This window comes from Ovis canadensis, chromosome 3 (assembly GCF_042477335.2).
Source record: "Ovis canadensis isolate MfBH-ARS-UI-01 breed Bighorn chromosome 3, ARS-UI_OviCan_v2, whole genome shotgun sequence".
In the NCBI taxonomy this organism is placed as follows: domain Eukaryota; kingdom Metazoa; phylum Chordata; class Mammalia; order Artiodactyla; family Bovidae; genus Ovis; species Ovis canadensis.
In genome coordinates, this window is record NC_091247.1 from 34622105 (window position 1) to 34638135 (window position 16031).

A 16031-nucleotide genomic window follows, 5' to 3' on the forward strand; every position below is an offset into this window, starting at 1 on the left:
TTTTTAGGTTCACAGCAAAACTGAGCAGTAAGTACAGAGAATCCCCATATATCCACTATTAAATTTCTCAAATATTTTTCTATTCTCTCTCTTTCTCTTCTGGAATGCCTATCAGTTTGTCCTTCACGTTTCTTGGTTCTTATATCTTTTTTTCTCTTTTTTTCCTCACTATGCTTCAGTATGAATATTGCCTTCAGATTTCTCCTCAGTTAGTTGCATCTAATCTGCTGTTACACCCATTTTAAGTTTTTTGTTGTTGTTCCAGAATTTCCATTAGATTTATTAAAATAGGTTCTAGATCTTGGTTAAGATTCTCCATCTTGTCACTTAATTTCGTGAAGACATAAAGCATGTATATTTTTAACGCCATGCCTTTTTAACAATATCTGGATTGCCTGAGAGTTTGTTTGTAGTGCTTGTGTTTGTCTCTTAGTTTTCAATCATTCAGTCTTATCTTCAAGTATACATGGCAATTTTTACTTGAATAACAGATATTTTAAAAGTAAAATTTAAGAGATAATTCAAAGCTCTGGATAAATTTACTTTCCTCTAAACAGTAGAATTATTTTTGCTTCTGGAAGTCATCTAGAGTAAGGAAAGATGCTCTTAATCCAATCAAGTATTAGACTCATTGAAGGCTGAGCTTCAGTTTTAGAGACTAGTTTATTTCAGGTTTATTACCAAGCTATGGCCACTTGGAGGTACCAACTAAAAGCCTGGAATTTCTATTAAGGCCCCTCCTTCTTGGTCCTGAAGTCAGTTTTTGTCCATTAGCCATATAAAACTACTGAATGTTCTGCTTAGACCTTTATACATAATTTAAAACATAATTTTATTCATTTATTTTTGGCTGTGCTGGGTCTTTGTTTCTGCTGGGCTTTTCTCTAGTTGTGGTGAGTAGGGGCTACTCTCTAGTTGCAGTGCAAGGGCTTCTCATTGCCGTGGCTTCTCTTATTGCGGACAGAGTATAGGCTCTAGGGCACTCCAGCTTCAGTAGTTGTGGCACATGGGCTCAGTAGTTGTGGCTCCCAGGCTCTTGAGCACAGGCTCAATAGTTGTGGCCCATGAGCTTAGTTGCTCTGTGGTTTGTGGATTCCTCCCAGAACAGGGATCAAACCGTATCTCTTGTATTGACAGGTGGATTCTTTACCACTGAGCCACCAAGGGAGCTCTTGCTTAGAGTGAACATTGACATTTTAGGAATCAGTGAACTAAAATGGACTGGAATGGGTGAATTTAATTCAGATGACCATTATATCTACTACTGTGGGCAAGAATCCCTTAGAAGAAATGGAGTAGCCCTCATAGTCAAAGAGTCTGAAATGCAAGAATTGGGTGCAATCTCAAAAATGACAGAATGATCTCAGTTCGTTTCCCAGGGAAACCATTCAATATCACAATAATCCAAGTCTATGCCCCAACCACTAATGCTGAAGAAGCCAAAGTTGAATGGTTCTATGAAGACCTACAAGACCTTCTAGAACTAACACCGAAAAAAGACATCCTTTTCATCATAGGGGACTGGAACGGAAAAGTAGGAAGTCAAGAGATACCTGGAGTAACAGGCAAGTTTGGCCTTGGAGTACAAAGTGAAGCAGGGCAAAGTCTAACAGAGTTTTGCCAAGAGAATGCACTGGTCATAGCAAACACACTCTTCCAACAACACAAGAGACATCTCTAAATATGGACATCACCAGATGGTCAATACTGAAATCAGACTGATTATATTCTTTGCAACCAAAGATGGAGAAGCTCTATATGGTCAATAAAAATAAGACCAGGAGCTGACTATGATTCAGATCATGAACTCATTATTGCAAAATTCAGACTTAAAGAAAGTAGGGAAAAGCACTAGGCCATTCAGGTATGACCTAAATCAAATCCGTTACACTTAACACAGTGGAAGTGACAAATAGATTCAAGGGACACAATAAAGGACAGAAATGGTAGGGACCTAACAGAAGCACAAGATATTAAGAAGAGGTGGCAAGAATACACAGAACAACTATACAAAAAAGATCTTCATGACCCAGATAACCACAATGGTATGATCACTCACCTGGAGCCAAATATCTTAGAGTGTGAAGCCAAGTGGGCCTTAGGAAGCAGCACTAGAAACAAACCTAGTGGAGGTGATGGAATTCCAGCTGAACTATTGAAAATCCTAAAAGGTGATGGTTTTAAAGTGTTGCACTCAATATGCCAGCAAATTTGGAAAACGCAGCAGAGGCCACAAGACTGGAAAAGGTCAGTTTTTATTCCAATCCTAAAGAAGGGCAAAGCCAAAGAATGTTCAAACTATCACACAACTGCACTGATCTCACATGCTAGTAAAGTAATGCTCAAAATTCTCCAAGCTAGGCTTCAACAGTATGTGAACTGAGAACTTTAAGGTGTAAGCTGGATTTAGAAAAGGCAGAGGAACCAGAGATCAAATTGCCAACATCTGTTGGATCATTGAAAAAGCAAGAGAGTTCCAGAAATGTACTGCTTCATTGATTACGCTAAAGCCTTTGACTGTATGGATCACAAAAAACTGTGGGAAATTCTTCAAGAGGTGGGAATACCACCTTACTTGCCTCCTGAGAAACCTGTATGCAGGTCAAGAAGCAACAGTTAGAACTGAACATGGAACGGACTGGTTCCAAATAGGGAAAGGAGTATTTCAAGGATGTATTTTATCACCCTGCTTATTTAACCTATTTGCAGAGTAAAGATATCATGTGAAATGCCAGGCTGCATGAAGCACAAGCTGAAAGCATGGTTGTGGGGAGAAATATCAACAACCTCAGATATGCAGATGACACCACCCTTATGACAGAAAGCAGAGAGGAACTAAAGAGCCTCTTGATGAAGGTGAAAGAGGAGAGTGAAAAAGCTGGTTTAAAACTCGATAGTAAAAAACTAATATGGCATCTGGTCTCATCACTTCATGGCAAATAGATGGGGAAACAATAGAAACAGTGACAGACTTTATTTTCTTGGGCTCCAAAATCACTGCAGATGGTGACTGCAGCCATAAAATTAAGAGACACTTGCTCCTTGGAAGAAAAGCTATGACAAACCTAAACAGCGCATTAAAAAGCAGACAGATTACTTTGCCGACAAATGTCTATATAGTCAAAGCTATGTTTTTTTTTCAGTAGTCATGTATGGATATAAGAGTTGGACCATAAAGAAGGCTGAGCACTGAAGAATTGATGCTTTTGAACTGCGGTGTTGGAGAAGATTCTTGAGAATCCCTTGGGATGCAAAGAGATCAAACTGGTCCATCCTAAAGGAAATCAGTCCTGAATAGTCATTGGAAGGACTGATGCTGAAGCTGAAGCTCCAATACTTGGCCACCTGATGCAAAAAGCCGACTTATTAGAAAAGAATCTGATGCTGGAACAGATTGAAGGCAGGAGGAGAAGGGGATGACAGAGAATGAGACGGTTGGATGGCACCACCAACTCAATGGACATGGTGAGTTGGTGAAGGACAGGGAAACCTGGCATGCTGCAGTTTATGGGGTCACAAAGAGTTGGACACAGCTGAGTGACTCAACAACAACAACAACAATAGTCATGGTAGTTTTTTGAAGCTTAGGATGAAGATCTTTCTCAGAGAGTATCTCATCTGTTTTAGACTATGGCACCATCAATCCAGGATAACTTCAAAATCATGGTTTGGGGACCATGCAGATGATGTGAACTTGAGCTGCAAATTATACAAAAGTCAACCTGTAGTTACAACTTCTCAGATACTTCCTTCCAGTCCTCTTAACTTCTCAGTGTCAAAGTAACTTTCCCTTCAGGTCTCTGAGCTTGGAAGTGGCAGATTTGTCATTTTGTTGTCCCAGTTGGATACGGTAGTCTTCTATGGATTTCCCCCCACCTCATGCTGGTATTTTTGAAGTTTTCCTTAAGAAGTTATTCTGTGCCCTAGGTCACAATGGTTTTTTCTAACATTTTTTTGATTTTCTAGTCTACCTTTCACATTTTAGTTTTTAATACATTTAGAGTCCATCTCTATATGCAGTATTAGAAAGTGATCCAATTTTATTTTTCTCTTTATATTGAGCCAATTTTCTCATCACTATCTGCTAAAGAATCTTTTTCCCATTCATTTGTAGAATTCCTTTTTTTCATATTAAGTAGCCATATATATAGGAGTCCCTTTTGAGTTCTCTATTCTGTTCTATTGGCTAACTTGTTCCTGTTTCTATTACCATAGATTGTAGTGTGTCTTAGCTTCTGGTACAGCAAGTCCTTTCTTTGCTCTTCTTTTTAAGGTTGATTTAGCTGTAAACAGACCTTTATTTAGCCATACAAATTATAAAGATTTTTTACAAGTCCTTGAAATTGTCCAACTGAAATTTGAATTGGGAATGTATTAAGTATAATTTAACTGGGGGAGTGCTGACATCTTTATAATCTTAAATTATTCCAGCCAGAGCCTAGAATGTCTCTCCATTTATTCAGATCATGCTCTATGTCCTTTAATAGAGCTCTAATAGTCTTTTACATGATGCTGTTCTGTCTTTTTGGTTAATATCTTGGTACTTGGTCATTTTATTGCTATTGTGAAAAATATCTTTCATTATTTGAAATTACATTTGTCTAGATTTTTTGCTACAGTAGAGAAATGCATTTATAAGACATTTATAAGTTGTGCTTGTATTCAGAAACCTTGGTGAGCTCTTTCATTAGCTTTGATGAAGAATGTCTTTGATTATCATTTCAATTGCTTTCATGCTTACTGTTCTACTCAAATGATCTATTTTTTCCTCCAATTTTTATGTTATATTTTTTCCTAAGAAGTTAACCATTTCACTAGGTATTTCACATTTATTATTATAGTTATTCAAACTATTTTTCTTCTCTCTCCTCTTCTACTTCAGTTTTCAAGGAGCTTTATATTTACTTTTGCCTTTTGCCCAGGACCACTTTCATTTTCAGTTTGAGGGCTCCTGACTACCCAGGGCATATAAATTAGAATTTCAAATCAGTATGAGGGTAGATTCTTGGTTAAAAATTTCAAAGAATGCTTTTTCCCCACCCAGAGTTCAAGCTTCCTTGTCTGGCATTGTTTTTCTTTTAATTTTCTTTTTTTGTCTGTGCTGGGTTTCTGTTGCTGTTCAGGCTTTCTCTACTTGCAGTGAGTAGGGGCTACTCTCTAATTGTGGTGCAATGGCTTCTCACTGTGGTGCCTTCTCTTGTTGGGGGAGATGGAGCTCTAGGCATACGGGCTTTAGCAGTCAGTCGTGGCTCTTGGGCCTAGTTTCCCTGAGGCTTGTAGAATCTTCCTGACCAAGGATTGAACTGCATTTTTCAAGGAAGGATTCTCCTGCATTGCAAGGCAGATTCTTAACCACTGGGCCACCAGGGAAGCCCTGGTGGTATTTTTTTCTAGCTACTTTTTTACCAAGTGTGTAGCAATTTGTGAATCCTGGCTTTTTTCCCCTGGGATCTCATTTAAATACCATTTCACACAGGCCTTGTCTTTGTCCCCAACTTGCTGTTCTCTCAGTGGCTGACACTGCAAATGACCAAGGGCATTTAAGTATTAACAAGTTTCCATTCTTGTTTCTCAGTTTTCTCCTGATTTTTGGCCTGGAGATTTCCCTTACTTTCTTGTAAGGAGCTACATTCTGCATTTAAAAAGATGTTTGTTGTATTTTATTCAGCATTCCCAAGTTTTTATAATGGGAGATTATTTTAGGTCTATAATATGTAGGGATCATTTTGAGATAAAAATATGGAAAGGCTATTTGTAAATATATCAACTTGTATTTCAACATTAATTTTCCTTTTGCTTATGTTTTTAATCAACAGTCCATTATAGATGTAAAAAATATATCATGAAGTATAAAATCAATTTTAAACTGTCTAAAAGTCAAAACTACCACTGCATCTAGGGCTACTCTACTGAGTAATAAACTGAGTTTCTTCATCATCAGCATATTCATGAATTCCCAACTAATTGTTGTAGGCTCTTTTAATACACTTTCAGAGACTGATATCCTAATTTAAAGAAAAGAAAAAAAAATGTTTAGTTGAAATTGTAACAATGTCACTTCTGCTTTCAAAAGGACCTGGAACACTCTTGCAGAAACACTAGGGATTTATTACCTACTGAATGGGAAAGTCTGACCTGCAGGATGAAATGAAAATCCCATATAATCTGGCTTCCCACCTACTTTTTCAGCTTCATCTTTCACTTACTTAGCAAAGATGCATCTGACAGGGACTTCCCTGGTGGTCCAGGAGTTAAGAATCTGCCAGCCAATGTAGGGGACACAGGCTCTATCTCTGGTCAGGGAAGATACGATATGCTGTGGGGCAACTAAGCACATGTGCCACAAATACTGAGCTCCTGCTCTAGAGCCCATGAGCTGCAACTAGAGAGAGTAGACTCCATTCTTCACAACTAGAGAAGCCCTGAGCACAGCAACAAACACCCATCACAGCGGAAAATTAATTTATTTAAAAAAGTACCTGACAATTGTGATGCTCTGTGATGTTCCTGCTGGCCTGGAAGGCTCTTTCTTCACCTAAAACCTTCTGTTGATTCTTCAAACCCCAGTACAAATGGTAACTTCTTTGAGTAATTCTTCCTTTCTCTCCCAGGCAGTTAATCACTATCCTTTTTATGCCCTCACATTTCTATTTGTGTTATAGCATTTACCACGTGGCATTGTAACTTACCTGTTTAGACTTCTCTTTTCCCTACTAGCATAAGTTCCTAGAACACAGGAATCATATTTATCTCTACAGTTCCAGCACCTCACACATCACATTGAACATAGTAAGTACTCAATAAATGATTCAGTATTAAATGAATGAAGTAACTGTTGCTGTCTTTATGAATGCCAACTGTTTATATTTATGTCTATGAGGTGAAATGTGCTATCAATAAAGTCTCTAACCTAGAGCATTACTTGATTTTATTTGTTCTTTTTGTGCCTTTCTAGACTTCAAAGCAGCATATATTGAAAAAGATCCAGAAATTCACAGGTCAGAAAGATCTTATCTGTTATTCTTCAGTTCAAGACTAATGACAAATCAACTGCAGGGTCTGCTTTAAGACTTTAACCTGTAATAACAGGTAGAAGGAGGAAGGCTGAAAAGATTGTGTTATATGAGAGAAATATGCCTACTCTTTCTAGCAACTATACTTCTGAAGAAATGTAAATGGCTTCATAACTCTTTTCATGAATGAAAAGAATCATGAATTCTTTCATTCCTATCCTCGTACTTCCTTTTCTAATCTCCTTTTGTACAAAGCTTAAAGTACCAGGAAACAAACTCTGTGAGAGGGGGTAACTATGAAGAGTTTGGTGCAGGAAGTTTTGATACCTTTTTTCTCTACCATAGAGACTGAATAATACTTATCTTTTCCTCCAAAGATATGTATTACTCTGTTTTCCCTACTTCTTCTCCCTACCATGATTATTCCTGCTGTTTCCAATGGCTTACATTGACTACGTGGTGAAGACAGCACACTGTAGCTTAAAGGAGAAACAAACAAAATGAGATGTTGGTTAAATCTGAGCTCTACCAAATTAGCCTTTTGATCTTAGGCATGATTTTATCTTTGTTTCCTTATTTGCAAAATGAGGGGATTCAACTAAGGTATGGTCAAAGGTCATAATTTTAATAGATTCTTCACCTCTACTCCCAGATTCACAGTTGGAAAAAAATCTCAGGATGGGTTGCATTGAAGCCAACCTGAAACGGTGAGTAAAATCAATCTCTGTGTATATTTTTTCTGTCTTCTCTCTCTACCCTACTGATAAATCCTGCGAAAGTTAGGAGTAAGATACCTGGGATTCTGTTTCACTTTCCCCACAATAATAGCTGTCTCCTTTCTAAGTCTCTCTTTTCATTGTTCTCATCAGTTCAGCTCAGTTCAGTCGCACAGTTGTGTCCAACTCTTTGTGACCCCATGAATCGCAGCACGCCAGGCCTCCCTGTCCATCACCAACTCCCGGAGTTCACCCAAACTCATGTCCATCGAGTAGGTGATGCCATCCAGCCATCTCATCCTCTGTCATGCCCTTCTCCTCCTGCCCCCAATCCCTCCCAGCATCAGGGTCTTTTCCAATGAGTCAACTCTTTACATGAGGTGGCCGAAGTATTGGAGTTTCAGCTTCAGCATCATTCCTTCCAATGAACACCCAGGACTAATCTCCTTTAGGATGGATTGGTTGGATCTCCTTGCAGTCCAAGGGACTCTCAAGAGTCTTCTCCAACACCACAGTTCAAAAGCATCAATTCTTCAGCACTCAGCTTTCTTCACAGTCGAACTCTCACATCCATACATGACCACTGGACAAACGAAAGCCTTGACTAGACGGACCTTTGTTGGCAAAGTAATGTCTCTGCTTTTCAGTATGCTGTCTAGGTTGGTCATAACCTTCCTTCCAAGGAGTAAGAGTCTTTTAATTTCATGGCTGCAATCACCATCTGCAGTGATTTTGGAGCCCAGAAAAATAAAGTCTGACACTGTTTCCACTGTTTGCCCATCTATTTCCCATGAAGTGATGGGACCGGATGCCATGATCTTCGTTTTCTGAATGTTGAGCTTTAAGCCAACTTTTTCACTCTCCTCTTTCACTTTCATCAAGAGGCTCTTGAGTTCTTCTTCACTTTCTGCCATAAGGGTGGTGTCATCAGCCTATCTGAGGTTATTGATATTTCTCCGGACAATCTTGATTCCAGCTTGTGCTTCTTCTAGCCCAGTGTTTCTCATGATGTACTCTGCATAGAAGTTAAATAAGCAGGGTGACAATATACAGCCTTGATGTACTCCTTTTCCTATTTGGAACCAGTTTGTTGTTCCATGTCCAGTTCTAACTGTTGCTTCCTGACCTGCATACAGGTTTCTCAGGAGGCAGGTCAGGTGGTCTGGTATTCCCATCTCTTGAAGAATTTTCCACAGTTTCTTGTGATCCACACAGTCAAAGGCTTTGGCATAGTCAATAAAGCAGAAATAGATGTTTTTCTGGAACTCTCTTGCTTTTTCCATGATCCAGCAGATGTTGGCAATTTGATCTCTGGTTTCTCTGCCTTTTCTAACACAAGCTTAAACATCTGGAAGTTCATGGTTCACGTATTGCTAAAGCCTGGCTTGGAGAATTTTGAGCATTACTTTAGTAGCATGTGAGATGAGTGCAATTGTGCGGTAGTTTGAGCATTCTTTGGCGTTGCCTTTCTTTGGGAATGGAATGAAAACTGACTTTTTCTAGTCCTGTGGCCACTGGTGAGTTTTCCAAATCTACTGGCATATTAAGTGCAGCACTTTCACAGCATCATCTTCCAGGATTTGAAATAGCTCAACTGGAATTCCATCACCTCCACTAGCTTTGTTTATAGTGATGCTTTCTAAGGCCCACTTGACTTCACATTCCAGGATGTCTGGCTCTAGGTGAATGATCACACCATCGTGATTATCTGGGTCATGAAGATCATTTTTGTACAGTTCTTCTGTGTATTCTTGCCACCTCTTCTTAATATCTCCTGCTTCTGTTAGGTCCATATCATTTCTGTCCTTTATTGTGCCCATCTTTGCATGAAATGTTCCCTTGGTATCTCTAATTTTCTTGAAGAGATCTCTGGTTAGAACTTTGAGCATTCACTGACAGGAAAGAGAAGTCACTCAGTCGTGTCCAACTATTTGCGACCCTGTGGACTATAGCCTACCAAGCTCCTCAGTCCATGGGATTCTCCAGGGAAGAATACTGGAGTGGGTTGCCACTTCCTTCTCCAGGGGATCTTCCCGACCCAGGGATCGAACCCGGGTTTCCCTCATTGGAGGCAGACGCTTTAACCGCTGAGCCACTAGGGAACCCAAGAGATCTCTAGTCTTTCCCATTCTGTTGTTTTCCTCTATTTCTTTGCATTGATCGCTGAAGAAGGATTTCTTATCTCTTCTTGCTATTCTTTGGAACTCTGCATTCAGATGCTTATATCTTTCCTTTTCTTCTTTGCTTTTTGGTTCTCTTCTTTTCACAACTATTTGTAAGGCCTCCTCAGACAGCCATTTTGCTTTTTTGCATTTCTTTTCCATGAGGATGGTCTTAATTCCTGTCTCCTGTACAATGTCACGAACCTCCATCCATGGTTCATCAGGCACCCCATCAGATCTAGTCCCTTAAATCTATTTCTCACTTCCACTGTATAATCATAAGGGATTTGATTTAGTTCATACCTGAATGGTCTAGTGGTTTTCCCTACTTTCTTCAATTTGAGTCTGAATTTGGCAATAAGGAGTTCATGATCTGAGCTACAGTCAGCTTCCAGTCTTGTTTTTTCTGACTGTATAGAGCTTCTCCATCTTTGGCTGCAAAGAATATAATCAATCTGATTTCAGTGTTGACCATCTGGTGATGTCCATGTGTAGAGTCTTCTCTTGTGTTGTTCAAAGAGGGTGTTTACTAGGACCAGTGCGTTCTCTTGGCAAAAGAGTGCCAAACAAAGAGAACGCAAAACAGTGTGTTCTCTATTAGCCTTTGCCGTGCTTCATTCCGTATTCCAAGGCCAAATTTGCCTGTTACTCCAGGTGTTTCTCGCCTTCGTACTTTTGCATTCCAGTCCCCTATAATGAAAAGGACATCTTTTTTGGGTGTTAGTTCTAAAAGGTCTTGTAGGTCTTCATAGAACCGTTCAACTTCAGCTTCTTCAGCATTACTGATTGGGACATATGCTTGGATTAGCATAATATTGAATGGTTTGCCTTGGAAACGAACAGAGATCATTCTGTCATTTTTGAGATTGCATCCAAGTACTGCATTTAAGACTCTTGTTGACTATGATGGCTACTCCATTTCTTCTAAGAGATTCCTGCCCACAGTAGTAGATATAATGGTCATCTGAGTTAAATTCACCCATTCCAGTCCATTTTAGTTTACTGATTCCTAGAATGTCGACATTCACTCTTGCCATCTCCTGTTTGACCACTTCCAATATTCCAGGTTCCTATGCAATATTGCTCTTTATAGCATTGGACCTTGCTTCTGTCACCAGTCACATCCACAACTGGGTACTGTGTTTGCTTTGGCTCCATCCCTTCATTCTTTCTGGAGTTATTTCTCCACTGATCTCCAGTAGCATACTGGGCACTTACCTACCTGGGCAGTTCCTCTTTTAGTATTCTATCATTTTGCTTTTTCATACTGTTCATGGGGTTCTCAAGGCAAGAATACTGAAGTGGTTTGCCATTCCCTTCTCCAGTGGACCACATTCTGTCAGACCTCTCCACCATGACCCGTTCATCTTGGGTGGCCCCACACAGTGTGGCTTAGTTTCATTGGGTTAGACAAGGCTGTGGTCTGTATGGTCAGATTGGCCAGTTTTCTGTGATTATGGTTTCAGTGTGTCTGCCCTCTGATGCCCTTTGGCAACACCTACCATCTTACTTTGGTTTCTCTTACCTTGGACATGGGGTATCTCTTCATGGCTGCTCCAGCGAAGCACAGCCACTGCTCCTTACCTTGGACAAGGTTGCCCCTCCTGACCTTGAATGTGGAGTAGCTCCTCTCGGCCCTCCTGCACCCGCACAGCAATGTGGGGAGCAATGTGGGGTTGCTTCTCTCAGCTGCTGCCCCTGACCTCGGACATGGGGTAGCTTACCAGTACATTAATATCACTTCAATTACACTAACACATTCTGCTGCATCCAGTTTTTCAGAACTCCCTGTGGGATGGACCCAGAAATATGTACTCTGGTCAATGGACAGAAGTCTTCAACAGATCTTCCAACACCTGGAAAGTACAAGGTCAGGTGTTTCTGAGTGGAGGTTGAAAGTGGTAGAGCTTTTAAGAGGGAGGAAGGAAGGGAGTGAAGGAGGGAGGGAGCGAGAGAGGGAAGAAGGAAGAGAGGGGGGAGGGAGAAGAAAGATGGTTAGTTTCTGTAGTGGGGCAAAGTTTAAGAACCACTGGTCTGTGAATCATTTCTGATTGGAATGGGGACAAATGACTCCCTTTTTCCTGGTGGAGGACTTCTTTCCATAAATAAGCAATTAATGTTGGGGAAAGCAACCTTTTTTGTTTTCCCTCAGTCCAAAATATTTCACATTCAAAATGGCCATTGTCTTCCCATTTTCCTACTTTCTCCTGTTTCAAAACAAATGGGAACTTTTCTCTTTATTTCTTAGATCAAGTCTTATGGAATTGGGTTTGCCTGAACCACAGGATATGATTTCTTCTTCCACATCCTCTGTTTTTGTGGCTCAGAAGCCTGTTCTACCCTGTTGTGACTGTAAGAATGCAGAACATCCTACTGACAGTAGCATCTCCTCTGGATCATCCTACAGCTCGAGCCTGTCTCACCTCCCCGTCTTTTCTGAAGAAACAACTCGGCAATTCAGGAGCCATAGTTTACCTATTTTACCCCAAAATCAACGTCCTGTGTTCAGGAACCAAGGCGGATCTCTGCCTTCTTTTAGGCTTTCAGAGCTTGGGAAATCAGAACTTTTTCAGAATTTGGAAACTCTTTCATCCTTAAGCCCTCAAAACACTTTTATCAACTCTCTTTTTGAATCCCCAGATCTCCACAGACAAGAAAAAACAAAGGATAAGAGAAGGAGCAAGAGTGATTTGACATCAGATCATAAGCCAAATATTATCTTCAAAGAGAGACCATTATTGTCAGGGTCAGCTCCAATCCAGCTGTCTCCTTTGGCTAGGTGGGAGTTAGAGGGACATATGGCTTGGAAGGTTTGTACTTTGCGGGAACAAACAGTGCCTCTGCCTGTGAGGGAATCATGGGCAATGCTGAATTATTTAATTGAGGTGCAAGGAGGATTCCCTGAACCAGAGAAACCCCAAATCCAGCTATCTATGCCCATTCATCAAAGCATTAAGCAAAATATCAACAGTGAATCCCCAGACCTTCCATCTCTTCAGCTCCAGGGGAACACTGGAGTGGAATCTGGATTAAATAGAACAGAAAACAAAATTTCTCAGACTCTTATCCCAGGTAAGCAGTCACAACCTGGAGATGACCCCCAAATCCTTGAATCCAGGCCATTAATGACATCAATAGATATTCTACTTCCCAAAAGCTTAGGAGCTGACATCACTCAAGAGGAAATGACTTTACTGAAGAAGGACCCAAAACATGTGCTAGAGCTTAATATAAAGCAAAGGGTCTTAGGTCTTCCAGAAAAAAGGATACAACAGCAACAGGCCCAAGTGCCTAATATGGAGCTGACCCCACAGCTACCATACCAAGTCACAGATAGTGTAAAAGTTACTCCACTGGCATTACTTCAAGTCATGGATTCAATGGGGATCATTCCAGATTCACATTCAGAAGTGATACAATCTGTGGGTTTGTTCCAATGGCCACCAAATAAAGTTGTAAAACCAATGGAAACAGTGCATGTAAGCCAAAGACCATCATATCAAGTCATTAAATCAGTGGAGGTAACCCCAAGACCTCAGCAGCAAGTTATGGAATCAAGAAAGATAACTTCAAGACCACTGAATCAAGTAGTAGATAATGTAAAGGTAACTCCGATAGCACTGCTTCAAGTCATGGATTCTATGGGGATGATTAAAAAATCACATCCACCTATCATACAGTCAATGGGAATGACCCCAACAATGCAATATCAAGTTATGGAGTCAGTAAAAAGGAGTACATTGTTGGACCATCAAGTCATACAACCAGGAAAAATGAATCCAAGACTACGACATGCAGTCATTGAAACTGTGGAAATAACCCCAGGGCCACATAAAGTTATGCAATCAGTTAATGTAACATCAAGGCCACAAAGTCAAGTCACAGAATCACTGAAGATTACTCCAGGGCCAGTATGTCAAAATATGAAATCATTTGAAATAATCCCAAGGCCATTGCATCAAGTGATGGATTACATGAAAGTGACTCCAGTAGCACTATTACAAGCTATGGATTTTATGGGGATAATTCCACCAACAAAGTCACATGTTATAGAACCGGGGGGTTTGATCCCAGATACACAGTCTCAAATTGCAAATTTAACCCCAAAGGCAATTCAATCAGATGGTTTGACTTCGAGCTCTTTTACTACTATTGGTACATTTGGAGTGGTAGAATCTGTGGGCTTACCTCCAAAGCCACCACATAAAGTCATGGAATCAGGAGGAGTGATTCCAATATCTCAAGCTAACTCCAGGAGTCTGGAGTTGACTCCTGGGTCATGTATTCAAGTGCCAGACTTTGAGGGGATGACTCCACAACCATATTATCAAGGCACAGAATCTATGGCATTAATACCAGGGCCATCTCACCAAGTCACGGAGTCTTTGAGGTTGACCCCAGGGCATCAAATTCTGGAGTATTCAGAGATGAGTCCAAGGCAAAGTCATCATGTCATAGAAACTATGGAGTTGACTTCTGACCCCTGGATAAAAATGGAGAAATCTGCAGAGGTGACACATTCACATCATCAAATGATGGAATGTTTAGGGACAATCCCAAGGTCACTGGGTAGAGGTACAAAATCTATGGGAATGAGCCAAAAGCCACTGCCTCAAGTCACAGAATCTGCAGAAATGTCTACTACATCAGTTCCAGATGTGAACTATAGAGAGATGAAATCAATTCCACAGCTTAAGGTTAAGGGGTCTATGATGTTATCCCCAAGATTGCAGAATTTGAAGTCTGGGAAACTGGTTTTGGCACCAGAGTCACAAAATATAAACTCTGTAGACATAACCACAGGTTCAGTCCCAGAATTGGGAAATTACAGACAGCCAGTCTCAACTGTGAACTCTATAGAACTGGCCACAGAACCACAATGGCAGAGTGTAAAACCTGAGGAGTTGGCCACCACACCACAGGGACAAAATGAGAAATCTGTGCAGTCAGCCCCAGGGGCTCAGCTTCATGGTGTGAAATCTATACAACTGATGCTGGGACCCCAACAACAAAGTAAAAAATCTACTGGGTTAGTTCCAGCACCACAGTTACAAAGTAGGAAATCTATAGATTTGGTCCCCAGTTCACAGTTGCAAGGTATGGAATATGTTCATTTGGCTCTACCATCAGAGTTTCCAGGTATACAAACTGTGGAACTGTCTCCAAGAATAGTACAAAAAGATATGAAACCTATGGAGTTGGCCCCAAAGCCATGGTCACAAGATATAAGATCTGAGGAGACAGCACCAATACCATTGCATGAAGATGTAAAAACTCCTCAAATGGTTGAAAGTACAAGACTGACTCCTGAGACACAGGTAGAAGGTATAAAATATGAGGAACTGATCCCAGGAGCACACATTCAAGCAGTAAAATCTGTAGAGGTAGACTCCAGACCAAATTATCAAGTCACAGAACCTGAAGGACTGATCTCACGGTATCAAGCTTCAGAATCTTTAGGGATGATCTCAGAACCAGGATATCCAGAAACAGAAGCAAAGCTAACCCCTGACACTGGTCACCATGCGAAAGAGTCTATGGGATTGATACAATCATTTTTAGGAAGTACCCCCTGGTCACTGAGCCAAGCATCTATGCAGATGAACTCAGTGTCATTCAGGGGCACTCATGAGCCAATGTTCCAAAGTGTGAGAGCCATGGACGAAACTCCAGTGTCACAGCACACGACACAAGAATCTCTGGAGTTGGTACTAGGATCAGAGATGCAAGGTATGAAATCAAAGATGTTGACCCCAGAGTCTCAAGATACAAAGTTTGTTCATCCGAATCTAGGACCATATTCAGAAGTTATGAATTATGAGGAGCTGATCTCAGAACCACAATTTCAAAATGTGAAATCTGTGTCATTGACCTCAGAACCACAGTCCACAGGTATAAAACCTGAGGAGTTGACTCTAGGGCCATTAAGGCATGATGATTTTGTGGATTTACACATACCACTGGAAGAATCTAGTAGGTTAATTCCTGAGTCACAGTTACAACATGTTGAACCAAGGAAAGTGACCATGGAACTGCATTTACAAGGATTAAAATCTGTGGGTCTAACTTCCAGACCAAAGCATCAAGACATACCTACAGAGTTAGCTGCTGAGATCTGGCCACAAGAGGAGGAATCTGTA

The 16031-nt window shown here is 40.6% G+C and overlaps 1 protein-coding gene across 1 annotated transcript in view; it reads left to right on the forward strand.

Moving 5' to 3' along the window:
- SPATA31H1 (SPATA31 subfamily H member 1) overlaps positions 1 to 16031 on the forward strand; it is a 38628-nt gene that overhangs the window by 13332 nt on the left and 9265 nt on the right. The window contains exons 2-6 of the mRNA XM_069581913.1: positions 6956 to 7032; positions 7664 to 7720; positions 11666 to 11761; positions 12140 to 13953; positions 14962 to 15700. Coding sequence (XP_069438014.1) covers positions 6956 to 7032; positions 7664 to 7720; positions 11666 to 11761; positions 12140 to 13953; positions 14962 to 15700 — 2783 coding nt within the window. The remainder of the gene's footprint in view (positions 1 to 6955; positions 7033 to 7663; positions 7721 to 11665; positions 11762 to 12139; positions 13954 to 14961; positions 15701 to 16031) is intronic.